Source organism: Muntiacus reevesi, chromosome 6 (assembly GCF_963930625.1).
Source record: "Muntiacus reevesi chromosome 6, mMunRee1.1, whole genome shotgun sequence".
NCBI lineage: Eukaryota > Metazoa > Chordata > Mammalia > Artiodactyla > Cervidae > Muntiacus > Muntiacus reevesi.
Window position 1 is genome coordinate 106561132 of NC_089254.1, and position 25323 is coordinate 106586454.

At 53.1% G+C, this 25323-nt stretch overlaps 1 protein-coding gene and 1 long non-coding RNA gene across 8 annotated transcripts; one reads left to right on the forward strand and one right to left on the reverse strand.

The window, feature by feature from the left end:
• Positions 1 to 7111: 7111 nt before the first annotated feature.
• Positions 7112 to 19612, forward strand: LOC136170861 (oocyte zinc finger protein XlCOF26). 7 transcript variants are annotated; one of them, XR_010663707.1, is made up of 5 exons: positions 10039 to 11233; positions 11408 to 12552; positions 12982 to 13064; positions 14454 to 14664; positions 15279 to 19612. XR_010663707.1 is itself a non-coding variant. In XM_065939396.1 (2 exons), exon 2 carries the CDS (start codon positions 8940 to 8942, stop codon positions 9549 to 9551), a length of 612 nt encoding a protein of 203 aa, XP_065795468.1. In that variant the 5' UTR covers positions 7112 to 7266; positions 7513 to 8939; the 3' UTR covers positions 9552 to 9835. The 7 variants fall into 7 exon arrangements, 3 of the variants coding, with proteins under 3 accessions (XP_065795468.1, XP_065795470.1, XP_065795469.1); XR_010663708.1 differs by lacking the exon at positions 12982 to 13064; XR_010663705.1 differs by lacking the exons at positions 12982 to 13064; positions 14454 to 14664; positions 15279 to 19612 and adding an exon at positions 7353 to 9822 and having other exon boundaries at positions 11072 to 11233; positions 11408 to 11972.
• Positions 8862 to 12030, reverse strand: LOC136170862 (uncharacterized). The gene is made up of 5 exons (XR_010663709.1): positions 11903 to 12030; positions 11523 to 11706; positions 10647 to 10731; positions 10042 to 10135; positions 8862 to 8996 (listed from the first exon to the last, which is right to left on the reverse strand). It is a non-coding gene; the product is annotated as an uncharacterized lncRNA (long non-coding RNA).
• Positions 19613 to 25323: the final 5711 nt, after the last annotated feature.

Genomic DNA, 25323 nt, shown 5'->3' on the forward strand with positions numbered 1-25323 from the left:
GTGTGCAGGCAGGGCTGCTGACTCGTGGTCCCGGCCTTTGATGGCAAATCGCGCTGTGTGAGACCTCATGAGAAGACGAGGCGTGTCCATCCAGGAGCTCAGTTCTGAGGACCAGCGGGGGCCAGGTCACAAGGGTTTCCCGGGCAGGCTCTCTGGCCCTCCCCAGCTCCAGGGGCTCTGCTGTCTCCCTGCCCTTCTGCAGCGCCTCCCCCAGCCTGCCCTGCCCTTCTGCAGCGCCTCCCCCAGCCTGCCCTGCAGCGCCTCCCCCAGCCTGCCCTGCAGCGCCTCCCCCAGCCTGCCCTGCCCCAGCCAGGATCTCATCAAAACCCACTTTAACGATGGGGAACTCGCTTCCTCAAATCCTGAGGCCAACTCGTGCAAGCCTTCCTCCTCCAGGAAGCATCCCAGAGGTACCATGTCTGTGTTAGAGCCGGGTTGAATCAGGTTCCTGAGGGGCGGGGCAGGCAGATACTGAAGAGATCAGCTGGGCTGTTTCTGTACAATGAATGTGTTACCATTCACAAATGTCCTGTGTTTGATGATCAGATCAATCAAACAGCAGTATTGGTAGGATTTGGGGTTAGTGAGGTCTGGTTGCAGCACCCCATCCACTGCCTCCTCCCCCCACCCCCTGCCACCAAAGTCATGAGAATGAATACCTGTTCACTGACCCCAGGTGCCCACCCCCTCACAATGGGTGCTCTGAGTCACAATGGGGACAGGACCAAGTCCATCAGACCAAGAGTAACTGAGGTGCAGGTCCCATTGACCAGGTCAGGATGGTGGGATGGCAGAGCCTAAACAAGCTCTGCCCCATGATTTCCTAAATAAGCCTCCAGTGTGCCAGGCACTGTGTCAGACCTCAGGGACGCTGTGATGAAGAAGCCACTGTCTTCATCAGCTCAGGTCAGCAGAATACCACCACAGGCTGGGCGCTTCAACAATGGACATGTGTTTGTCACAGTCTGGGAGGCTGGAAGTCCAAGATGAAGGAGCTGGCAGGTTCTTTTCCTGCTGAGGGCCTGCTTCCTGGCTTGTAGACAACCGCCTTTTCTTGGTGTGCTGACGTGGTGGGCCGGAGAGGGGAGAGGGAGAAGTAGAGAGAGAGGGAGGACCTGGTCTCTCCCTTCCTCTTAGACACTCATCTCACCAGGCGGACCTCACTCTCACCACTTTTGTTGTTCAGTCGCTCAGTCGTGTCCCACTCTTTGCGACCCCATGGACTGCAGCACGCCAGGCTTCCCTGGCCTTCATCATCTCCCAGAGCTTGCTCAAACTCATGTCCATCGAGTTGGTAATGCCATCCAACCATCTCATCCTCTGTTGTCCCTTTCCCCTCCTGCCTTCAATCTTTCTCACCATCAGGGTCTTTTCCAATGAGTTGGCATCAGGTGGCCTAAGTATTTGAGCTACTTTGTCTAAACCTAAATCCTAATTGCCTCCCAAAGGCTCCATCTCCAGATGCCATCATACTGGGGGTCCGGAATTCAATATACAAATTTGGGGAACACAGTCCAGTCTAGAGCAGTCACAGTCCCTGCCCTCGAGAAGTTCATTTTGATACATAGCTTGGAACAATCTATATGCAGTTAATTCTTCAACAAATTATCCCCAGCCCCGGCGCTCCCGACAAGGTTTTCTTATTTGCCATCTCACTGGGAGCTGTGAACTGGGCAGGACAGCGATATAGGGGAGGGGGTGGGGAGGGTGGGACTAGTTCACCAAGTCCCCTTGCAAGTGCATGGTAGGTCCTAGACTTCCTGTTAGCCTAAACTTCTTCCACCTTTGCAAGGCTCAGGCCTCTCCGAGGGAGGTCTGGCATCATCAGCTTCAATTTTTAATTCCCTTTCATTTAAAAATAATCAAACTAGGTCAGAGAAAATTTAGGAAGAGGCATGCCATAAAATCAAAGACAAGGTCAGACCTGGCCTCGTGTTTTATAGTTCAAATGTTCCAGAACATGCTGAGATTAAAGGCTTGCATGGGAGAACAGAAAACAACCATGAGTAAATAAGTCAGGATCTTCAAAGACTTCTTTATAGCCTATTCACAACCACATAAGTGCAAGTCTACAGTGGGGACCCGGGGCCAAGCTTCCAACACACCGGATGAGCTTGGTGGGGTGGGGTTCCAGGAACTGCCTGCAGCATCCTTATGTCCTTTGTTAGGAGCAGGCTGGGAGTTATGACAAATGCCTTAGGTACTGGGCAAATGCTTGTCCTTGGCAAGCAGCATGAGCTTTGACTCAGCCAGCCAGATGGCAGCCTTCTTGAGAGAGTGTGGTTCCCTACTGCCCAGCCCCGGGGAGCCGCCAGGGAGAGGTCCCTGAACCAGGGGAGAGAGGAGGACCAGCAGGGACTTGGCAGGGAGTGCCTGGCAGAAGTGGAGCCTCTGCTGAGCTTTTTACTTTTTCTTTTTTAAAGTAGTTTGGGTTTGCTAAAGAAATAGCCTTGACCTTTTGGCAAGAGGAGTCCTTGGGGCTGAAAACAGTAGGCGTTTACATGATCCCAGCAGACAGAGGGAAATGAATGATCCCAGAATAGGTTGATCTTTGGGTTAAAAAGAGACCAGAGTCTCCCAGTTCTGGAGGGGGAGGGGCCCTAGACCAGTACCGTCCAAAAGTTTCTGTGATGAAATGTTCTACATCTGTGCCCCACAATGTCATGGCCACCAGGACATGTGGTTGTGGAGCACTTAACTGTGGCTGGTGGGGTGGAGGCCCTCAGAAAACATAAATTTTCCATTTTACTTGATTTTAGTTAATTTCAATGTAAAGAGCCACACGTGGCTATTGGACAGTACAGCCCTAGGAATAATGCTCCTATTGAGAAGTAGACATGTTTTCTCTTGCCCCCATCTCTCACCCCAGTCTAAAAAGAGCTTTCTTTTGTTGTTAGGAATAGTGGATAGATTCTGTTCTGTGGCTAAATTCTGGCCTTAAACATGTAAGCTGGGGGACCTTGGGCAAGTCATCTAGGTAGAGCATGTAGTGTGGGTTCCTGGTACACAGCACTCAGTCAATAAATGATTGCTGTTGTCATTTAAAAAATGAACCTCCGTGTCTGGCTACTTGCACGGCATTTGTAGAAATGGAAGTCGTATCATGGAAAGAGAAGAAAATATGTTCCCCAAACAGAGCTCAGTTGCTATAGAAATTAGCTGGTATCAAGCAGGCTGCAAGCTTAGGGGTCGAATGGATGTCCTAGGTCACATCTTGGGGTTTAATTTCAAAGGAAAAGAACGTTGGAGCAGATGAGAACTCATGTCCAGAGCCCCACAGCACCATCCAGGTCTCGAAGTGCCTCCTGGCCCTCGGAGCCGTGGCTGGGGCTGTAACTTGCTTGTAGCCCCTCACCCCTTACACATCACATCAGCACACCTTCTGGCTGTGCCCCCCCCCCCCCCGATGTAATTGGCAGACGTGCATTCATTCATTCAGCAGACACTGACTGAGGGTCTATGGTATGCTGGGCTCTTGGGATACAGAGATGTTGAGTCCTGCCCTTTGAAGCTCGTGACCTGGTGGGAAAACCAAAGTGAACTAAGTCCCCTTAGAGAGGGATGTTAGGGATCGCCATCCAATCTGGGGAGATGGGACAAGCTGATGGAGGGCGGTAGCATGGTCCCTGAACTGAGTGCAGAAGTGCTGGGATTGCAGCCCAGAGCTGGGGGAGCCAGAGGATGACCAGGCTGACCTCTGCGAGGGAGCACACGGGTCCAGGGGAGTCACGGGGATCGCTGCTCCAGCCAGTGTACCCCAGAGGCAGGGGAGGGAGGGAATACAGGGCCCTGAGCAGGACTCAACTGAGCTGGACATGCCTTTACCCAGAGGGGGCTCATGGGCCAGCTGTTCTTGGCGGTGAGCAGGCCGGAGCTTTTTTTTAGGGTCCAGAGTCCAGCTGTCACATGAGCCTCTTCGGAGTGGTGGGGATCTCCATGCCAGCCTCTGGCCCTGCATGGACAGAGAAGCGTGACTGCATTTGCAGAATATTTCCACGCTGCCATTCTATTGTGCTCATGACAGCACGTGCAAACGGCAGCAGGAGATGCGTGCGGGGGTGTCTGTATGAAACCAGAGACATGAAGTGAGTCAGCAGAAATCACACACACAGGCAGGGCTGAGGAAGGAGGCTTTCCGGAGCCCTGGGCATTCCGCTGAGAGTGACGAGTTTGAGGTGGTGTTGTCTGCCTCCACTACCCCGACCCTGGCTGTGTTCCTTCCCTTTCTATGTAGCTTACCCAGAAATATGACACAGCTGCTAAAAATAAGGGTGACGTCCTCAGGTATACTGTTTTGCTTTTGAGAAATCTGGTCATTTCCTAAGTGTTCCCATTTCTCCCGTAGCCTGTGGGAGAGATGAAAGCTGGTCGCTCTGGCAGGTGACGTTTGCAACCAAAGAGAGCTGGGTGGCGTGGCTGTTCATGAACCAAGCTCCACGGGCCAGGTGGGTGTGGGTGTGGGTTATCGTCAGTGGTTAGAGGGTCCTTTCGTCACTGCCGTGGGAGATCTACACTTGGCGCTGGAGTAAACATCTACCCTTGTGGTTTCACGTCTTTGGCTTTCCCAGCATTCTGCCCCCACCATTGACTCTATTTGAAATACCAGTCTCCTTGGGGTGTCTCTCCTGTGGAGTTCCACAAACCTCAGTGAGGGGCTACCGGAGGAGTGTGGATGGGGATGGGTCCTTCAGAGGCTGAGAGTACCCAAGAGGGGACTGGCTGCGGTGAACTGGTCCACGGGGCGAGCTGTGAAAGCTGGTGTCAGGAGTGAGAGATTCGTTTTACTCCCAGATGGACCCTCCACCTGGAATTCATTTCCCAGGCCCTGGAAGGCACCTGGGGTGCCTGTAGGGCTACGGGGGGCACCTCCCGAGGCTGGGAGGCTTGTGCCTCCCAAAAGCCTTCATCAGGGATAACGCCACCCCAACAGCCATACCCACTGTCTGCTGTAAGGAGCCCTGCCTGGATCTTCCAGAATCCTAGCAGTTTTATCCACCAGGGACGGCAGAGCCTGGGGGGCTGCCGTCTATGGGGTCGCACAGAGTCGGACACGACTGATGTGACTTAGCAGCAGCAGCTACAGAGGGCCAGGGCAGAAAGGGCCAACTGATATTCCTCTTCGTGCGTGCTTGCGTGCTAAGTCGCTTCAGTCTTGTCTCTTTTTGTCCCGCCTCTCCCACCAAACAGGCTTCTCTGTCCATGGGATTCTCTAGGCAAGAATATACTGGAGTGAGTTGCCTTGTCCTCCTCCACGGGATCTTCCTGACCCAGGCATTGAACCCGAGTCTCTTATGTCTCCTGCATTGGCAGACGGGGTTCTTTACCGCTAGTGCCACCTGGGAAGCCCAGAGTGTTCCTCTAGCACTTTTAATTTAAAAAATCATTTTCCTTCTCCAGCCTCAGTTTCACCATCTGTAAGATGTAACTTTGGAGGTATTTTCCCCTTTGGGATGAGATTATTCCTTCTGATCCTGGTGAGCATGCTGCTTCTGTTTCTCTGTTGAGGGACCAGGGCGATGCCAAGGAGAGAGAGCTGGGCCTGCCTTTCCACCTGGACTCTGCCAGGTGAAGCAGTGGGGGGAGGAGGTACGGGGAGCGGTGGGGGTGGGGTGTTGGCAGAGTTGCTCTCTGTTTCAATTTTATTTTATTTTCCCATCTATGAAATGGGATAATAACACTTGTATGGTTGAGCCGGCACTGGTTATTGGAAGGCTGCTGCGAGATAATACATGGGAAAGGGCTTTGTAATGAGAGGAGCAATGCCTAGGTAAGGTGTATTATTAAGTGACATTTGGAAGCTGGAATTCAGCCCAGCTCTGCCCACACCAGCTGCCTCCCCAGGGTGTTATAAGTGGCTCCTGCATGGGTTGTCTTTAGTTTGACTGTAATGGGCTCCTTTGTGGGAAGGATGGCATGGTAGGGGAATAAGTATCTCTTCTATTCCACCCAGTCATCCTGATGGCATAACCTGGTGGTAGGCTGGGCTCGGTCTCCCACCCATGAAGCCCCGGCTCAGAAAGGTTCCCGGGGGGTGGGGGTGGGGGGACAGTTTCCTGCGTTCACCCCTTTCTCTCTCTTGCAAGGAAAGGCTTTGTCCCTCCCACGCCCCCCAGGCCCGGCTTCCCAGACGCTGGCGCCAGTCTGTGGGCCTAACCAGAGTAGGTCGGCTGCCCCGGTGGCTCAGACGGTAAAGAATCCACTTGCACTGCGGGACACCCTGGTTCAATCCCTGGGTTGGGAAGACCCCCTGGAGAAGGGAATGGCAACACACTCCAGTATTCTTGCCTGGAGAAGCACCACGGACGGAGGAGCCTGGCGGCCTACAGTCTATCGATGGGGTCGCAAAGAGTCGGACACGACTGAGCGACCAAGCACTGCACAGCCGTAGGATGAGGGATGCGACACTGCTCTAACTGCTTGATCGGGGGGCCTCGGGGAATCCTGAACCGGGAATGGCTGGGGCAAGGGGGCCCGGGGCGACCCGCCCGCCCGCCCGCCTGGGCGTCCGCCTGGTTCCTTGCCCCGCTCGCAGGCCTCCTCGGTGCTCCAGCCAGGCTGTGGGAGAGTTAGACCTCCCAGCCTCACGGGGCTGCTGTGCGGCTGCGGCGACGTTGGCGGCTGCGGCGCTGCGGAGGAGCGGCGGGCTGCGGGGAGGCGGCGCCTCGCGAGTCCCGGGCCGGGTCTCGGGTGGAGGCCGCGCCGGGAGATTACCGTATTTACCCCGGCCGGTGCCGGACCCTTGGGGCGGGTTACTGCGGGCGCGCTACCGTATTTGCCGGGAGCCGCGCAGACCCTTTCCGGGAGTGGCGAGCGCCTAGACTTAATTACGTATTTATCCGGGCGGGGTGGCGTGGTTTCTCCCCCTACCCCCGGCGTTGCGGGAGCGGGGTGGGTTGCACGAATTCCCTAAGGGAGCCAGCGCTTGCAGCGGAATGGGGTGGGTTGCTGCAGCAGAGTGGGAGGCCTACATATTTTCGTGGGGGTGGGGTTGCGACGCAGAGTTTACCATATTTCTCCAGGATCTCGCTCTGGCCCGAGGAGCTGGCAAGGTTGTGTGCGGGGGGTCGGGTGGGTGGGGTCAGCTCTTCCGATTCATGCCGCGGTCTGATAAGAAGAGCGGTGCTGGAGGCTGGCCGTCCTTCTGGTGGTGAGGGAGAAGGGGCCCCCGGAGGCGTTGCGGAGAGTTACCGTATTTGCCTTGGGCAGTGCAGACTCGAGGAAAGAGCCCCTACTGGAGGCCGGAGGACCTGGGGCGCCGCCTGGGCTGTGAGTGCGGGATGGGATGGAGGAACTTGCCGCCGGAGAGACTAGGGACCGTGGCCTGAGACCCTCTCGGCGGGCGGGGCCCTCGGCCAGGGGTATAGCTGGGGGAGGGGGAGGCGGCTCAGAGACAAGGCCAGGCTGAGATTGGCCCAAGGGGACAGATGATCTGTCTTTGCAAACGGCCTGCAGCTGCCTGGGGAAGGAGTTGGGGGTGGGGCCTGTTGCAAGTAGTCCTTGTCCCCTTCCCAGGGGTGAGTCGTGTTCCACCGGGGGCCCGAGGGCAGGAGAAGACAGAGGGGGTGCCTCTGGGACCCCACTCTGCTGGTAGGTCCACTGAGGCGGAGGTAAGCAGGGAGATCTGGAAGTGTTAAGGCCTGCATGGAGGTCCAGGTGAAGGGCCAGGAGGTTTCCCTGATACTGGCGGGGGAAAGCCTGCGGGGAGGTCAGCTCGGCCGCTCGAAGCAGGCCTTACTGCTCTGCAGGAGCTGGAACCCAGGATTTGGGGAGGCCTGAGGGTGTTGGCCACAGACAGCACCCCACAGAAGCTGTGGTCCTTTGGGTCCTGATGACCTGTGGTGGCCGGGAGAGTGGTGGTCTTCTGTGTGTGTGTGTGTGTGTGTGTGTGTGTGTTTTGAGGGACGCTTAGCTGGTGTGCAGCTAGGACATTGAGAAGAACTTTTGACAATGAGGAAGTTTACAGCCTAGTCCTGGTTCACCTTGCTGGGCGACCTTGGGCAAGTAAGTCGACCTCACTGAGCCTCAGTTTCCCCATCTATATATTGGGATTCCATAAGCCTGCCCCTTCCTCGGGGCTGTTGCGGGCAACAATTTAAGAGGGACACAGTGCCCTGGGAAAGAGATCCTTAGGAGAAGCAGCGTGAACCAGATGGAACTGAACTTGGGGCTGTTTGTTGAGCTGTTGAGTGTTCCTCAGCCTGGCCCAGGCTTTGCTGGGGGGATGCCAAGAGGAATCAAGCTGAGACCCGCCCCCTGCGAGCTCACACTGTGGTTCAGTGACTTGCAAACCTTTTACAGGCATGCCTCATTTTGATAAACAAAGAGCTGCTGCCTTTAATGTTTAACTGAGGTTACTTTCAAGTTTACAGGGCTTTTGTTTTGTTTCTTCTAAGCTTTGCAAAAATATCTTTAAATCACTGTCGACCCCACCCTCCCCTCCAGATTGGGGATGTCTGTCCTTCCCCTCCTCCTTGAGACCCTGGTTGGAGGGATAAGGCGCACCCGGGTTCAGGACAAGTTATAAGACTGGAAGCCCCTGAGTATTATTCATCGGCATTTATTCCGTGCCTTGTGTGGTAGGCACAGCGTTTGATGTGGGTCATAAAAGGGAGCAGGCCTGTCCTTAAGATGCCCACAGGTTAGGGAGACAGAGGTGGCATGATTGCCCCTGTGTGCTGTGTGATGCCTGAGGGTCACAGGGTTGGGCCACGTGGCTCAAAAGAGGCAGGAGGGGTCATTTGAGAAAGGCCGGAAGGAGGGGTAGGATGTAATTAAGGGGTAGAGAAGAAAGAAGGCCATTCCAGCAGGGGTCACTGGCTCCAACAGGACTGGGGAGTGATGGGCACTGAGGCTGGGGGCTGGCCAACCCTCGGGCGCCCTCTGACTCCTCTCTCTGTTTCTGCCTCCTCAGGGGCCGGTGATTGCAGCTGGACGTGCCCATGACCGAGCTGGCATCCTCGGGGGGCGGGTCCCCTGCGGGGGACGGGGAGGAGGGCCTGGGGGACGATCGAGGCCTGGTCATCCACCACCCGGCGGAGGAGCAGCCGCACCGCTGCCCGCTGTGTGGCCAGACCTTCGCCCAGCAGCCCAGCCTGGTGCGGCACCAGAAGGCGCACGCCGGGGCGGGCCGCGCAGCCGCCTTCGTGTGCCCGGAGTGCGGCAAGGCCTTCAGCGTGAAGCACAACCTAGAGGTCCATCAGCGCACCCACACGGGCGAGCGGCCCTTCCCCTGCCCCGAGTGCGGGCGCTGCTTCAGCCTCAAGCAGAACCTGCTCACGCACCAGCGCATCCACAGCGGCGAGAAGCCGCACCAGTGCGCGCAGTGCGGCCGCTGCTTCCGAGAGCCGCGCTTCCTGCTCAACCACCAGCGCACCCACGCGCGCATGCCCGCGCCGCACCCGCGCCGCCCCGGCGTCTTCGGGGAGCGCAGGCCCTACTTTTGCGCCCGCTGTGGCAAGAGCTTCGCGCGGGAGGGCTCGCTCAAGACCCACCAGCGCAGTCACGGCCACGGGCCCGAGGGCCAGGCGGCCCATTTAGGCCGCGTGCTCTGAGGCACGCAGAACCTGCCGCCGCCGCCGACTGTTTCCCGCCCCAGAGCCGCATCTGTGACCCCTGGAGATGCCGCTGGGCTGGGGCCCCCTCTCTGGATGGGATCCTGGGAGACCGTGAGGTCTGGCTTGGGGGGTCTCAAAAGGAGCGGGCCGCTGCCGGGCTTGGGTCGCCTCCTTCCGTTCCTCCTCCAGGACCCTCCGGGTGGCTGCACACGCCTGCTTTGGGCCCCTGTGTTGGTCTTCCTCCACAGGCACACCCAGCTTAGAGCAGGTGAGACCTGGCGCTGGCCAGAGCCCTCTCGGGCTTGTTGGGGGTCACGTGGGGCAGGTGGGGCAGACTGGGCTTCTAGGTGTAGGACTATTGTCTTACAAGATCCTCATTCCCTGAATGCCAGAATTAAAAGCCTCCCGGAGAGAGGACGCTCTCCACAATCCTCAGGCCTCCCCCACTCCCCAAGATCTCCTGGCACAAGTGCTTCCTCCTTAGTACCTTGGAGAAGTCATTTCACCTCAAGACACAGTTTGCTTCTGTATAAGTAGGGGCTGAAGATGAGGGCCTCCTCCTCCTGGGGATGTTCCGAGGACTGTAAGTTTAGCAGATAACATTAATGACATCATTAATTGAGTGCCCCAGTGTACCAGGCCGTGTGCTGAGTGGGGTCCTTGGGAGAAGCATAGCCCTGTCCCTGGGGTGCTCATACAGGGTGATGCCTGCTACCGTAGGGGACAGACTGAAAGTGTTCTGGAGGGTGGGGAAGTGGCTGGAGACTCCCAAGGCAATTTGATGGTTTGAGCTGGGTCCTGGGGACTCATATGGAACATAGAACCTTCCATAGAGTGTGGAAGATTTCTAAGGTGGGGGTCCGAACTTGGAGGCTTATATTTGCTCTAAAAAAGGATTTGTAGCCAGGAGAGGGGACACCAAAATGTCTAATGGAAAGAGCCCAGTGAGCCCGAGTGCAGTTCAAGGACAACTGGAGGCGTGGAGGAGAGATGGAAGTGGGACCGGGGTCCTGGGGTCATCCAGGCAAGAGAATTGAGGTCCCCCGAGAGGCTTGGCCAAAGTCATGCAGTGAGAAAGGGGTGAGCCATTACCTGTCCCCCAGGCCTCAGATTCCAAGCTGTTTGGGCTTCTCTGCCATGTGGTCGACAAAGAAAGTGCGGCAGCCCCAGGCTGGCCCTGGGTCACACACAGGAGTTAGTGGTGCAGCAATGCAGGCCTGGACCTCGTTTTGGATTCTGGACCCTAAGACCCTGTATCTCTACTGTACCATCATTAAGAGATGCTCCTACAGGTGGGAAAATGGCGCCTTGAGGAAGCGGGACCATGTGGTAGGAGCATGGGCAGGGGCGTTGGTGGGAGATATGGGTGTCTGCAGGGGACGTGGCCTCCTGGGTAGTGGGTTGGGAAGAAAGCAGTTGGGGGCTGGGAGAGGACCTGCCCCCACAGGGCCCTTGCTCCACACCCAGGCTGCTGCTCAGTGCTGGAGACCCGTCTCTGCCCTCCCCCCTTTCCTTAGAGCCATGTGGCTTCTCGGGGATCACTTGTCCTCTGCCTGCCACCCGTCGGTGGCTGTTGCAGTGTGGACTGGTGCTTAGTGGTGGAGATTAAGAGATTAAGTCGGGACCGGGGACATCTGGAACCAAGTCACCAAGTACCCTGAACCCACGATGTCTCATTGGTAAATGGGATTATAATCCGGGGCTGCTTGGTAGGGGCTAAGAGGATGCAAAACCCTGGACTGGGTGCAGGGGGCCCATGACTGCTCCCTCCTAGCCCTGGCTGAGTTGGGGGGGCTGGGCGGGGCCATGCTCCACCTGAGACCTGACCCTGGTCTCTTTGTCTTTATGCACAGATGTGGAGTGGTCAGGCGCTCTGGGCAGTGTGCAGGGCGCCTCTGACACAGAGACTCAGAATGGGGCCCTGGGCCTGTGCCCCAGCATGAGGCCATGTCCCCTGAGAAGACCTACCTCAGGAGGTGAAGGCAGAGGGTCTGATGGAACCTGGAATCAGAGACAGACTCTGGGCCTCGGTGGAAAAACTCCCCTGGCCTGCTGGGAGTCACGGCCGAAGAAGAGGTGGTCCTGGCTGCCCAGCCTCTCCCGTGGTAGCAGCGATGGTGCCTGTGTGGGGAGCCCACTTCTGTGCTCCCGCCTGGCCCACCAGAGACAGGAAACGTGGAAACAGACACCCGGCTCCAGAGGCAAGACCACCCCCCAGGGATGAACACGCCTGCTGGCTTCCCTCTCCTTTCAGGGCAGTGGTTTCTTCACACTTTTGGGCTCACGAAGCCCTCTGACAAGATGGCAAAGATTATGAACCTTCTCCCCGGGAAGACGCACATACTCACGGGGACGCAGAATCTACGAGGGATTCCTGGAGCTCCGGGACTCCAGGCCGAGATCCCCAGGCCCTGGGGCTAGCCCGCCGCTCCTTCCTGAGCTGACACAGAGTCCTGGGTCAGGGTCTTCGTTCGAGTCACTTTTCGTTTCCCCCATTCCACGCCCATCGACCTTTCTTCCCTTTTCAGGAATAAAGAATTCTGAGGAGGGGCCCCGGGTAGCCACTGTCTTCTCCCACACCCCACAGACAGCACGTCAGGAGCCTCAGTCCCCTTCCTCAGCCGCCGTCATCATCGGGAAGCTCCGGGGGGATGGTCTACTCTCCTCTGCTTTGGGGTTGCTTGTTCTGGCTTCCTGAGTGCTGGCTCAGCATGATGCAGAGAGGGCGAGGAGGGAGGCTGGGGAGGAAGTGGCACCTCCCTGCTGGTGCCTGCCAGCTCTGGGCAGGGAGAGAGGCTGGCAGACAAGCTTCCGTGTGTCCGCAGGGCACAGAGGAACAAGAGGAAGGCGAGGCCGGGGCCGGCCGCAGGGTGAGGGCTCCTCTGGGCTTCACACCTGGCCTGGAGCTCCCTGGCCTCCCCAGAATGAGCCACCCCTCAGAAAAGGGGGGACCCACTACAGTCAGGCTGGGGTTTTGAGGACAACTAGACTTTGTAAGGTGGGTTTTGAGGAGTGAAACCCTCGGGGGTGGGAGAGGCCTTTAGTTATGACATGTAGGTCAAATCCCAGGGATGTGAGTGCCGGGACTCAGGGGAGTTGTGTTGAGATGGGGGGTGGCATCCCAGGGCTGAGCTGGGGTTCAGGCAGGGTTGCTGGGGGGCCCCCATGGGTCTCCGGTGCAGTTTGCACGTGGGTTCTTACCGACCACCTGCCATACACTGGCTTCTGGGATAACAGGCCACTCTGCGGGGGTCAGAGAACAAGGCCCTGTGCTTCTGGAACTCCCCTCACTTGAATCCTTGGCCCACCTGGGGGCACCCTTGCAGACGCCCCTGCTCTGCTCATCATCTGCCTCCCCTGGTGCTGGTCTGACCTGTGCCCCTCCACCCACCTCCGCTCCACCCTCCTAAGCCCTCTTCTCCGCCAGGCCTGCCTTCCAGAACCACCTAGCACACACTCCTCCGTCCTCGGAACAGTCCCTGAGTTAACACACCATCTCACCCCTGAGAGGTATGTGCAGGCTTATACTCCAGTTTCCTCTGTGTGTGTGAGACCTCCGCTGAGACGGGGGCTCCCTGAAGGCAAGGGCCGTGTCCTTCCTTCTTGAACCCTGGCAGGGTCTGGTGCAGGGCTGGGCTCATACACCCAGGCAGTAGTTGCCCCCTGGCTGGTGGGTCCAGGGCTGGAGGCCGTGGGCTGGGAGGCGGGGGGAGGTGTGCCCACTGAGTGCATTTTACTGGGCTGTGGGCTGGTCTCCTGGACAATAATGGGAGATCAAGGGAGGCCTCGGGTTCTCCCCTCCTTGGGACAGTGGGACAGGAGAGACCCCATCCCCCTACACCCCTCCCAACCCCCACCGGGTCTGGCTCCTCAGGAGTGTGTGGCATTGGACGTCCAGGCTGGATGTCTCCCTAGGTCACCGACGCCTGTCACAGCTGACTAACGGGAATTGATGTTTTCTCGACATCAGCTCGTGTGAGGAGTGGTCATTTGAGCTCAGTTGGGAGCAGGGAAGCCTCTACCTCAGCCTCCTTCATTTTCCCTCACCCTGAGGGGGTTATGTTCAAGGTCATGGAGCTCCAAAGTCACAACAGTGAGTCAGCTTGGGCTCCCCCCAGCTGGATAATGACCGCTACTGGAATTGGGTAATAGATAGACATCGGGGCGCCTTGGAGTAAGCCCCCGCAGCTTGCCCAGCTGGCGGCCAGGCAGGACTGCTGAGAACCTTCGAGGTGGTTCCCTCTGCCGGTCCCTGAGCTCCGGGACGCCTGGGCGCCAGTCCATCCCCACCGGGAGGCCCTGGCCCGTCCTGTCTCTCTCCTGACTCGGGTCTTCTTTCCTGCTCCTCCTACATCAGGGGTTGTGAGACTCGAATGAGAATGTGTGCAAACCGCGTGCACTGCAGAGACCACTCAGAGGCAGGGCCGTGTCCTGCTGCGTCTCCCAGCAAAGGCGGACCCGGCCGCTGACACTTTGCTTCACAGCCCGGAGTCTCCTGCCGCAGAAGGCGCTGGAGCGTGGGGTTGGGCCAGGCCCGCCGCCAGGTTGCCAAGACTTGGATGAGTGATTTCCCCTCCCGCCCCTGGTGAGGGCTGGGCCTGGTCACAGCCACAGGCTCATTCCCGAAACTTCCTTCCATGCCTCGCTTTTCAACTCAGACCTGGGGCTGCATCAATTGTCTCTATCAGCTGATGAGGGTCCCAAGTCAGGGTAACTCGTGGACAAGGGCCTGGGAGACCTGGCTCAGATCGGGGTGAGTCAAAGCAGGAACTTCATTCAGCTCAGACCCACTGACACCTTAAAGGGGAACCGTGGGATCTGTAACTGAGAAGGGCGGGGACTTGACCGTGAGGCCGGGACCCAGCCCATCTCCCTCTCTGCTGCCTCCTTGTCTCGCAGGGCAGGAAGGAGCGGGCAGCAGCTCTGCCTTCCTTCCCTGGCTCAGTTCCTTCCCTGGGGTCAGAACCAGCTGCAGGGCTGACCGTCCTCGGCCGGAATCTGTTGATGCTCCAGAGCAGTGGCTCCACCAGATCCGGGGAGGGCCACGTGTTGGACGGCCTGGCCTGGGCACATGCCGCCCCGAGAAGCTCAGCTCCACCTGGAGGCCATGGTGTGTGTGTGTGTAGGGGAAGGGAGGAATCACCAGGGAAAACCAGAGTTGAGAGGGCGGGCGAGTGGACTCCAAGTGACGGTCCAGCACCCCTGCTATGCCCAGCAACCTCGTGGTTTGTTATGACTGCAAAATTGCAGCCCCCTCCCAACTCTAATCAGAAACGGCCCTTTAACAAGAGGTCCAGGCTGTCGTGTGTGCAGGTGGTCTGCCCTACCTCACTTTCCCACCTCTCTCAGGTGGGCCTTTTGACTCCGACATGCCATGTTCAAAGTGTGGGCGGGGGGGACTGAAGCATGTCATTTGTCTTAGGCAGCTTGTGGGGTGTAGAGACAAGACTCTGTCTCCACCTCCAGGATCCCCCAGGGTCCAGGATCCCAGACACAATGCCCCTCCGTCCCACGTCCCCAGGGACCAGAGCATTCATCAGTGGTGCCCAGCCTGGCTTTATGAGAATTTTCCATCAGTCCAGAGCACAGCACAGGAGAGAAAGGTCCAGGAAAGGGCGGGTCCTGAGAAAGCAGAGCAGCTTCTCCACCCCTTTGCTGCGCCCTCCCTGAGTCCCCTCTCTACCTCCTTTGAAGCATCACTAAGCCTCCCTCTCCTTTCCCTAGTAACGCCCAGGTGAGAGGATGTCTGCGGTGGAGGCTGCCGGGACCCTGTGGATTCCGTGTGCAAGCTGCTTCCAGCGCTGACTACTAAGGTTCACAGCTGCCTAGCCCGGGGGCTGCTCCCAGACCATCCCCACCACTGCGAGCGAGTGCTGACCCAGCAGTCACTGTGTCCGGGTGTGGGGCCAGATCTGAGGCCAGCCTGTGCTGGGGGTCAGGCGACTCTGTGCTCCAGCTGAGACCACGTCCCTGGCTCCTTCCCTCACCTGAGCCTGCGTCTCACTCCCCTTCTCCGGAGAGCCCCTCCCAACACTTCTCATTCCCCTCCAATAGAATCTTTGGCTCAGGCGCCACTTCTTAGGACCTCAATCTAAGGCAGTGTCGCTGAGACATGCACGCTCAATGACACGCTCAAAGCATCTCGCGCAGACGAGATCGTGACTAGCATCGAGTTCTGCCTGCTGCTGTAGGCTTTCATCAGAGAGCGCTGGTGGACAGATTGGAGGTGGTTGTGTCCTTTGTGAGGTGGTGAAACCCACATAGAACAGACAACCACTGCTTTTCTCATGCCCGCCTTAGACTTAGGTAGCATTTCAAACAGAGATGCTTCAGACCAGCATGTTAGCTTGTTGTGTTTGGGCATGCGTGCTAAGCTGCTTCAGTCGTGTCCGACTCTTTGTGACCCTATGGACTGTAGCCCGATAGGCTCCTCTGTCCATGGGATTCTCCAGGCAAGAATACTGGAGTGGGTTACCATGCCCGCTCCAAGGGATCTTCCCCACCCAGGATGGAACCCACATCTCTCACCTCTTCTGCCTTGGCAGGTGGGTTGTATACCACCAGCGCCACCTGGGAAGCCGTTTGTGTTTAATACTAATCATTTTTATTTTATTTTCCCAATTATTTTTATTAGTTGGAGGCTAATTACTTTACAATATTGTAGTGGTTTTTGCCATACATTGACATGAATCAGCTATGGATTTACATGTGTTCCCCATCCTGATCCCCCCTCCCATCTCCCTCCCCATCCCATCTCTCTGGGTCTTCCCAGTGCACCAGCCCTGAGCACTTGTCTCATGCATCCAACCTGGACTGGCGAGCTGTTTCAGTACTAATCATTTTTGAAAGGCTATTGTTAGGCAGGGCATGAGGGGACTGGGCTCTGAGATGTGGAAAAGACCCCAAGGGCTGAGCTGGTCTTTCCCCACCCCTGGAAATCTGCTAGCAGATAAGCAGCATCCCAGATCAGGGTTCAGGAAAGCCTGAGTTTACAGGAGCAGCAGGAACTGTGTCCAGGTGTGGGGCCTGAGGGGTTCGGGAGCGGGGTGGTGTGATGGTGCCAGTGGGTCCCGAGAGGTGCCAGAGACAGCGGCTGGGGGAAAGAGGGGACAGGCAGCCTCCAGTGCACACGAGCACCCCCAGAAATGACTGGGGGGGGGTGCGCTGTGGGCTCCTGGAGGAAGAATGGGCCCTGGAGAGTCCCGGGGGCTGGGGAGCGCTTGGCCTGTGTGTAACAGCCTATGTCAGGCTGGTGGAGCAGGACGCTGGCCCCCGCTTTCCCACCTCATCTCTGTGCTGGCTCAGTGGGCCAGCTGCCTTGTTTTCTCTGCCAACGCCCTCGACAGCCTGCTCTGCGCACCCCTCTTTATTCCAGCTGCAGAATCCCAGGGACAGGATTGATGTGACTAGTCACCGTCCCTCGGACGGAGCTCATTCTTCCCCGCGCTTCCCATGTGACCTGTGAGCCTGGAGCTGGCATCCCAGGCACAGGCCCAGTGGCTCCACTGAAAGTTCCAATCCGGGGAACTTGGAGACGCCTGAGCACGTGTTCCCGGAAGGGAGGGTCAGCTGACAGGCTCCGGGGTCTGACCAGTCCAGCCCTGGACTCTGGTTTCTCCCTCACTTTAATGTGCAAATCTCTCTGCCGCCCCACCCCTCCCCAGGATAGGTGGAAGGCATGTTGGTTTTGACTGGATTTGAGTTCTGGGTAGGTTGCTGGAGTTGGAACAACAACAACAACAAAATTCCCTTTGGGCCTTCTTTCTGTTCCCATGACCTCTGCGTGGTTGGTGTATGTTAATATTTGCAGTCTCTTCTCCCGAATGCCTGAAGAGGGTTATATAAAGGGGGACTGTTCTCTTGGCCATCACTCCGGGTATATTCAAGAAATCTTGCAGTATAAGAAAATCAACAGACAGAGTCAGTGAATACAACAGTCCCACGTACGAGATAATGTTTTAAAAAAAATAGGTATCATTGAGAGGTTATATTCTGTGAATACAATGAAATTAGAAATACAGGCACACCTGTGAGATATTGTGGGTTTGCTTTCAGACTGCCGCAATAAAGTGAATATTGTAATGAAGCATCAGGTGAATTTTTTGTCTTCTAGTGCATATAAAAATTCTGTTTACACTATACTATAGTCTATTTTGGAGAAGGCAATGGCACCCCACTCTAGTACTCTTGCCTGGAAAATCCCATGGATGGAGAAGCCTGGTAGGCTGCAGTCCATGGGGTCACTAAGAGCCAGACATGACTGAGCGACTTCACTTTCACTTTTCACTCTCATGCCTTGGAGAAGGAAATGGCAGCCCACTCCAGTGTTCTTGCCTGGAGAATCCCAGGGACGGGGGAGCCTGGTGGGCTGCCGTCTATGGGGTCGCACAGAGTCGGACACGACTGAAGCGACTTAGCAGCAGCAGCAGCAGCATAGTCTGTTTAGTGCAGTAGGATTATATCTAAAAAAACGTGTATGGCAACTTCATTTAAAAATACTATATTACGAAAAAATTCTAACCATTATCTGAGTCTTCAGTAAGTCCTAGAGTAACATCAGAGATCACTGATTATAGATTACAGTAATGTAATGTGTTAACATTATTTCATATCATGATAATGAAAATGTTTGCAATATCGTGAGAATTAGAAAAATGTGACACAAACATGATGTGAGCAAATGATGTAGGAAGAATGACTCAGGTAGATTTGCCCAACACAATATTGCCATAACCCTTCAGTTTGTAAAAAATGCACTATCTGTGAAGTGCAATAAAAAGATGTACGCCTATAATTAACAAAAAGATGACAAAATGAATGAATGACTGTGAAAACACCACCTTACAAATCTTGTGTCATGCAACTATAATTATAATTTTACCCTTAAATATTTTCATCAAAAGAGAGGACATTTTGAAAATCAAGAAGTCAAGAGTTTAACTTAAAAAGTTAGGAAAAGAACAACAGAATATGCCCAAAGGAGGAGAAAAAAATAACAAGAAAGGTAAAATTTAATTAAAATAGGAGCCCAGATTGCTTTATTTGGGAAGGCTTTCAACCTCTAATGATGAGATAATTCTTCATATATAAACAGAGAATAGTGGGGAAAATATCCCCAAATGTTTTAATGAGGCTGGTATAATCTTGAAAATGAAACCAGACAAAGACAGGACAATGAAGGAAAATTTTCAGCCCATCTCACATATGAGGATCTCCACAAAAATCCAAAATAAAATCTCGGCAAGTCAAATCCAAAAATATATTTAAAGATGCATCATGACCAGAAAGGCTTTAGTAAAAAAATATAAAGAGGTTTTAACATAAGGAAAATCTATTAAAGAAATACCACTGTAACAGATTAATGGAGAAAAAGCATGGTCATCTCAGTAGATTCAGAAAAAGCAGTCTTCCTCCTCCTCATCTTGGTATACCTTCCTTCTCCTCATCTCAGTATACCTTCCTCCTCTGCTATTTTTTTTAAGTGAAAGTATAGCTGATATTAGCATTATGTTAGTTTCAGATATACAACATAGAGATTCACATTGTTTACAGATTATACTCTAAAGTTATTGTAATAAAATACTGGCTATATTCCTTGTGCCGTACAACAACTTTGTAGCTTATTTATTTTATACCTCTGTAGTTTGTACCTGCGAGTGGCTCAGATGGTAAAGAATCTACCTGCAGTGCAGGAGACCTGAATGTGATTTCTGGGTCGGGAAGATCCCCTGGAGAAGGGAATGGCAACCCACTCCAGTATTCTTGCCAGGAGAATTCCATGGACAGAGGAGCCTGGCGGGCTACTACCCCTATCTTGCCCCTCACTCCTTCCTGCTCCCCACTGGCAATGGTTAGTTTTGTTCTCAATACCTGTGAGCTTGTTTGCTTTGTTACATGTATTCATTTGTTTTATAGTTTAGATTCCATGTATAAGTGATAACATAGAGTATTCGTCTTTCTCTCGCTGATTTGTTTCACTAGCATAATGCCCTTCTGGTCCACCCATGTTGCTGTAAATGGCAAAACTTCATTTTTTAAATGGCTGAGTAGTATTCCATTGTGTATATATACACCATATCTTCTTTATCCATTCACCTGTCAATAGACATTTGGTTGCTTCCTTATCTTGGCTGTTGTAAATAAAGCTCCTGTAAACATTGTGTGTGTGCTCAGTTGCTCAGTTGTGTCCAATTCTTTGTGACTCCATGGACTGTAACCCACCAGGCTCCTCCATCCATGGAATTCTCCAGGCAAGAGTACTGAAACAGGTTGCCATTTCCTTCTGCAGGAGACCTTCCCGATCCAGATCTTCCCGAGTGTCTTGTGTCTTCTGCGTTGGCAGGGGGATTCTTTACCACTGCACCATTAAATTGGGTGCATGTATTTTTTCAAATTAGGGTTTTCATTTTCTTCAGATACATACCCAGGACTGGGGTTACTGGATCATATGGTAACTATATTTTTAGTTTTTAGAGGAATCTCCATAATGTTTTCCATAATGATGGCACCAATTTACATTCTCATCAACAGTAGGTTCCCTTTTCTCCACATCCTAATACTTGTTATTTGTGCTTTTCCTACTCCTCTTTATCTTTTAAAACCTCACACTCTCATGGATAAGACTTTGCCCCTGTTCCCTCTTCCTGGAATATTCTGGAAACTTCTGCGCCCAGACATTCCCAGCGCTCTGTTGTGACTGAGATATCTGTATAGCTGTCATCTCATGGAGACATTTTCTAGACACTTGACTCGAGAGCTCCCTATCTGTTCTTTTCCCATCAACCAGCTTTATTTCCTCTGTCACAGTGATCACAGCCCTGACTTTGCTTATTTATGTGTTGGCTTGTTCATTACCTCTCTCTTCAAATGTAAACACCAAGGGCAGTGGGACTCTGTCATCCACAGCCCAGAACAAGGCCTGGTACAGGTTAGGTGCTGCATAAATCCTGGTTGTGCCAGCTGACTTGGGTTTCTGGGCCGTTACTGGGGCATATTCAGGAAATTTTATTGTATAGAGAATTAAGCTTGTTAATTGTTTTAAGTGTAAGGAAGTCCTTTTGAGTCTACAGTTAACAGTTAGCAAAGTTGATATGTCACTCTCACTGACATTCAGTTGAAGGCTTATTGATTTCAGTTTTTCAGTTTTCTTTGGGTATTTTGGAATGAAAATAGTCTTTAACATTTTTGTAATTTTGCCAAACCTGTAAGCCCTAGGCATTCTACCTGTGGTGTCTGGAAAAATGGACCTTTGGGGGGAGTTATGTAATTTCTTTATTTCTCTTTTTGTCCGTGAATCCAATAAATGGAATTTACTTCGTTTTTAAGGGGCAAGTTGTGCGAGGTTACCGCTTGACTGTGTCCCGAGGTGTCCGCTGCCCCTAGAGTGAGCCCCGCCGCTTGTCAGATGCCAACGGGAAAGGCGCGCCCTCTAGCGCGCGTTTCGAGAACTGGAGTTGCGTGAATTGGACTTTGTTCCCTGGGGCCTGCCTCGCCACGTTTTTATTACAGTGTACAAGTCAGGGACTGTGTAGGTGGTTAGTAAATATTTGCTGGACGAATAAATAGAACCATGAGGCTTTCAGAGTGCCCTGTGGAAGTTAGTCCAAAAAAGAAAAAAAAAAAAAAAAGAGTTGTAAAGTAAACTGTCCCCTTAGAGATGAAGGGAAGGTTGATGATAACAGAAAGGTTGATGAGAAGAGAAATATGGAGGAAATGAATTTCAAAATGTATTTCTTGCCTGAGTTTCAAGAGGGGAGAAGAAGAAAACATGGAGTAACTTTCCAAAGGGAATGAGCCAAAAGTCCGGCAATGAAAGTTTGCTCATCAAAGTTTATTTAAAGGGACTTTTTAAAAGGGAGTAGGCCCCGAATGGGGTGAGGCACAAACTCCACAGGCTGCCGAGTCGACCGCAGGATGAGAGAAAAAGAAGAATATAGCAAGAGTGGGAAGAACAAAGACCAGCTGAAAACGGTGTGTTGTTTTCATCTGTAAGCAAATCTTTAAAATATAGATGCTACACTTACATGTGGAATCCAAAATATGACACAAATAAGCCTATCCATAGTGGGCTTCCCCGATAGCTAAGTTGGTGAAGAATCAGCCTGCAATGCAGGAGACCTAGGTTCAATTCCTGGGTCAGGAAGATCCGCTGGAGAAGGGAAAGGCTACCCACTCCAGTATTTTGGCCTGGAGAATTCCATGGACCGTATAGTCCATGGGGTCACAAAGAGTTGGACACGACTGAGCGACTTTCACTTCCACTTTCATAGGTGGTGCTAGTGGTAAAGAACCCACCTGCCAATTCGGGTTAGACATAAGAGATGCCGATTGGATACCTCGGTCAGGAAGATTCCCCTGGAGAAGGGAATGGCAATCCACTCCAGTATTCTTGCTTGGAGAATACCATGGACAGAGGAGCCTGGCGAGTTACAGCCCATGGGGTCTCAGAGTTGGACACGACTGAAGCAGCTTAGCATGGGGAACCTATCTATGAAACAGAGACAGAATGGCGGACATCGAGAGCAGACTGGTGACTGCCAAAGAGGAGGGGGTTGAGGAATGCGTGGAGTGGGAGGCTGGGGCTAGCAGATGTAAGCTTTTATATATAGCATGGATAAACAGCAAGGTCTGCCTACATAGCACAGAGAACTATATTCAATACCCTGTGATAAACCATAATGGAAAAGAATATGTTAAAATAGAATGTGTGTATACATATAACTGAAACACTTTGATGTACAGCAGAAATTAGCACAACATTGTAAATCAGCTATATGTCAACAAAAAGATTAATAAAACATAACTGTTATTAGGGAAGTTTGAATACTTATTGGATATTTGATAATATGGAATGAGTAATTAGGTTATTGTGCTTGCATAATGAAAGGATCTTTAGAGATACACAGGGAATGAAATGCTCTCTGAAATTTGCTTCAAGACCTTCTGAGGCATGGGTGTGAGAAGGTGCAGCTAGAGATGAGGCAGTATTGACTGTGTGTTGATGATTTGAAGCTGGGTAAGAGGGGCTGGGGGTCATTATAGCCTTCTGTCTACCATTGTCATGTGTTAGAAGATTTCTGTAAAAACAAGTTGAAGTATGTTTGAGCCCAATCCTTCTAGTCCTTTGAATGTTCCCTTCTTAATACTTCTGAAGAAGCTAAAGTTTTGGGGGGGGGGGGAGGAACTGGTTGAGGCTGTTTTAAAGTCTTGATTTTGAGCCCTTTCCTTTTGTCCAAAATATGAGGATGGGGAGGAGCCCAGAGGATGCCCTCTTAAGGGGTGATGTCATATACCGGTCTCTTCAAGATGAGGAAAGATGATCTAATTATTAAATAGGTAATTGAGCCAAACTGCTTCGTGGTCGGATCGACTTAAGGATACATTAACTGGAAAATTTGAAAACTTTCCCAAATGCTACTGAGGAAATAAAATTGCTTCAAAGACAATCAGCTGGTTGAGTATGAATCAATTTTTGACCCTGAGAATGGCAGTTCTAAGCTGGAATGCCTTGAGGGTTGTTGTTGTTGTTGTTGAACTAAATGTGTTTAAAAGGAAAACCAACATAAAGCACTTCTGAGAGAATCCTAGGTCTTTGGTGTGATTATGATTACAGAGGAGTCTGATCCCTTGGTGTGGGAGTGGGGTGCAATGCCTCTGAAATACTAAGAGGGCCAGTGGGGGATGCTGAGCCCCTGCCAGGATTTCAGAGGTTGATGCTCAGCTGTAACAGAGTTCTCTGAGTGAATGGCTGCTCTTTTGAATTTTTGGAAGTCATTTCTGTGTTTGCCTGAACTTAGAAAAATTCTAAGGAATGCTAGAAATGACTAGAGAGTGCATCAGGAAATGCAGTGTTAATTCAGCTTCTAGGAGAGACAGGTTCTGGGCTCCACGCTCTGGGTCTTCTTTCTGGATGAGGTGGGATGGGGGAGGGTGGGATGCCACGGAACTGCTGTTTGCATTGCTGGTGCTTCCACTGACTTTTCAGTGACCAAGACACAGAAATGGCTAAGGTTGGAAAAGCGTGGGTCTCGGTGTTAAAACTGGGTTAGAATCCCAGCTCTGCCACTTCTAGCTGTGCTCTTGGGTGAACTGGCTCCTAACAGGAATTTTCTGTTTCTCTGCCTGAAGAAAGGCATGAGTGCCTGTTGGGGAGTGTCTCCCTGTTTTGTTTTGTTTTTTTGTTGTTGTTATTTATTCCTAACTTTAAAAAACAATTGAGGTATAATTGATTTATAGTGTTGTGTTAGTCTCAAGGGTGTAGTACAATGATTCAGTTTTATATATATATGTGTGTATGTGTGTGTGTGCGCTAAGTCGATTCAGTCGTCTGACTCTTTGTGACCCCACAGTCTGTAGCCACCAGGCGCCTCTGTCCAGGGGGATTTCCCAGGCCATGCCCTCCTCCAGGGGATCTTCCCGACCCAGGGATTGAACATGAGTCTCTTATGTCTCCTGCACCGGCAGGTGGGTTCTTTACCGCTACTGCTACCTGGGAAGCTATATATATATTCCTTTTCAAGTTCTTTTCCCTTATGTGTTATTAGACAATATTGCGTTGAGTTCCCTGTGCTATACAGTAGGTCCTTGTTGGTTACCTATTTTGTACATAGTCGTGTGTATATGTTAATCCCAAACTCCTACTTTATCCCTCCCCCCCTTACCCCTTTGGGAACCATGTTTGTTTTCTCTGCTGTGGGTCTGTCTGTGTTTCGTAAATAAGTTCCTCTGCGTCATTTCCCCAGACCTCACCTATAAATGGTATCAGGTGGTATTTCCCTTCTCTGTCTGGCTTACTTCACTTAGTGCCATGTGTCCCCCTCTTTCCAAAGCGCTTCCTTCAATGTCCATTTCGGGGCTGCACCCCTGAGTCCTCGTCCCAGCGCGGGACAGGCACCACCCCACCCTGGCCGCCTGCGTCCCACCTGGCCGGCGGAGGAGGCGCATGGTGGGGAGAGTCGGGGGGACCCTTGAGCAGGGAGGGCCATGGCAGCCCTGGGGGTCTGCACCTGAGCAGGGGTGTGGAAATGCAGTGATTGGCGGGTCGGGATTTCCAGGACTTCTAAAAGGCTACTGATGAACCCTCCAGAACTGCCACTCGGGCTGGAAGAATAAAACGAGTTTCTGTTTCTCTAATTTGAGGGGTTTGAGAACTGGCAGCCAGACTGTCTTCATTTCCACTGTGAACAGAATGGAGGTGAGTTTTCCTTGCCTGAAACCTTCCTGCTAGTACTAGCTGTGAGTGCCCCCTCGCATGGGGTGTGAGTACTGAGTCTGAAGTGTCCCCGCCTCATCTTTCCCTTTGAGATGCTGCAGATCCGGTGAGGCCCGAACCCTCCTTTCTGTGCGGAATCGCCCTGAGACCAGATGCAATCTGAGGAGGCCTGTGATCTGGGGTGGGCACAGTGGCATCCAGAAACTGGGGAGCCGAGGAGGACTAACTGGGCCGGAGAGACCCCACTCGGGGGGGGGTCTCAGGCCTCACCTGGAACAGGCGCATCTCAGGAGAAGGCAACATACTAGACGTCTGCGGGAGGCGATGGAAGTTCATGGCCCAAAAGTCAGACCGCGTACAGAGCTGCAGGAAGAGGCCAGACACCTGCTCCTCTGTTGCCGCCTGGGACCCTGCAGGTTTTTCCTCTACCTCCCCAGGCGGGCTCCCACTTTCTGAAAGCAAGATAATAGAACCTGCTTCCTGTCTGTACTGATGCAGAATGTGATTTCTAGGTGGGTTATTTCTAGAAGAGTCAGCAACATCTGACGAAAGACTACT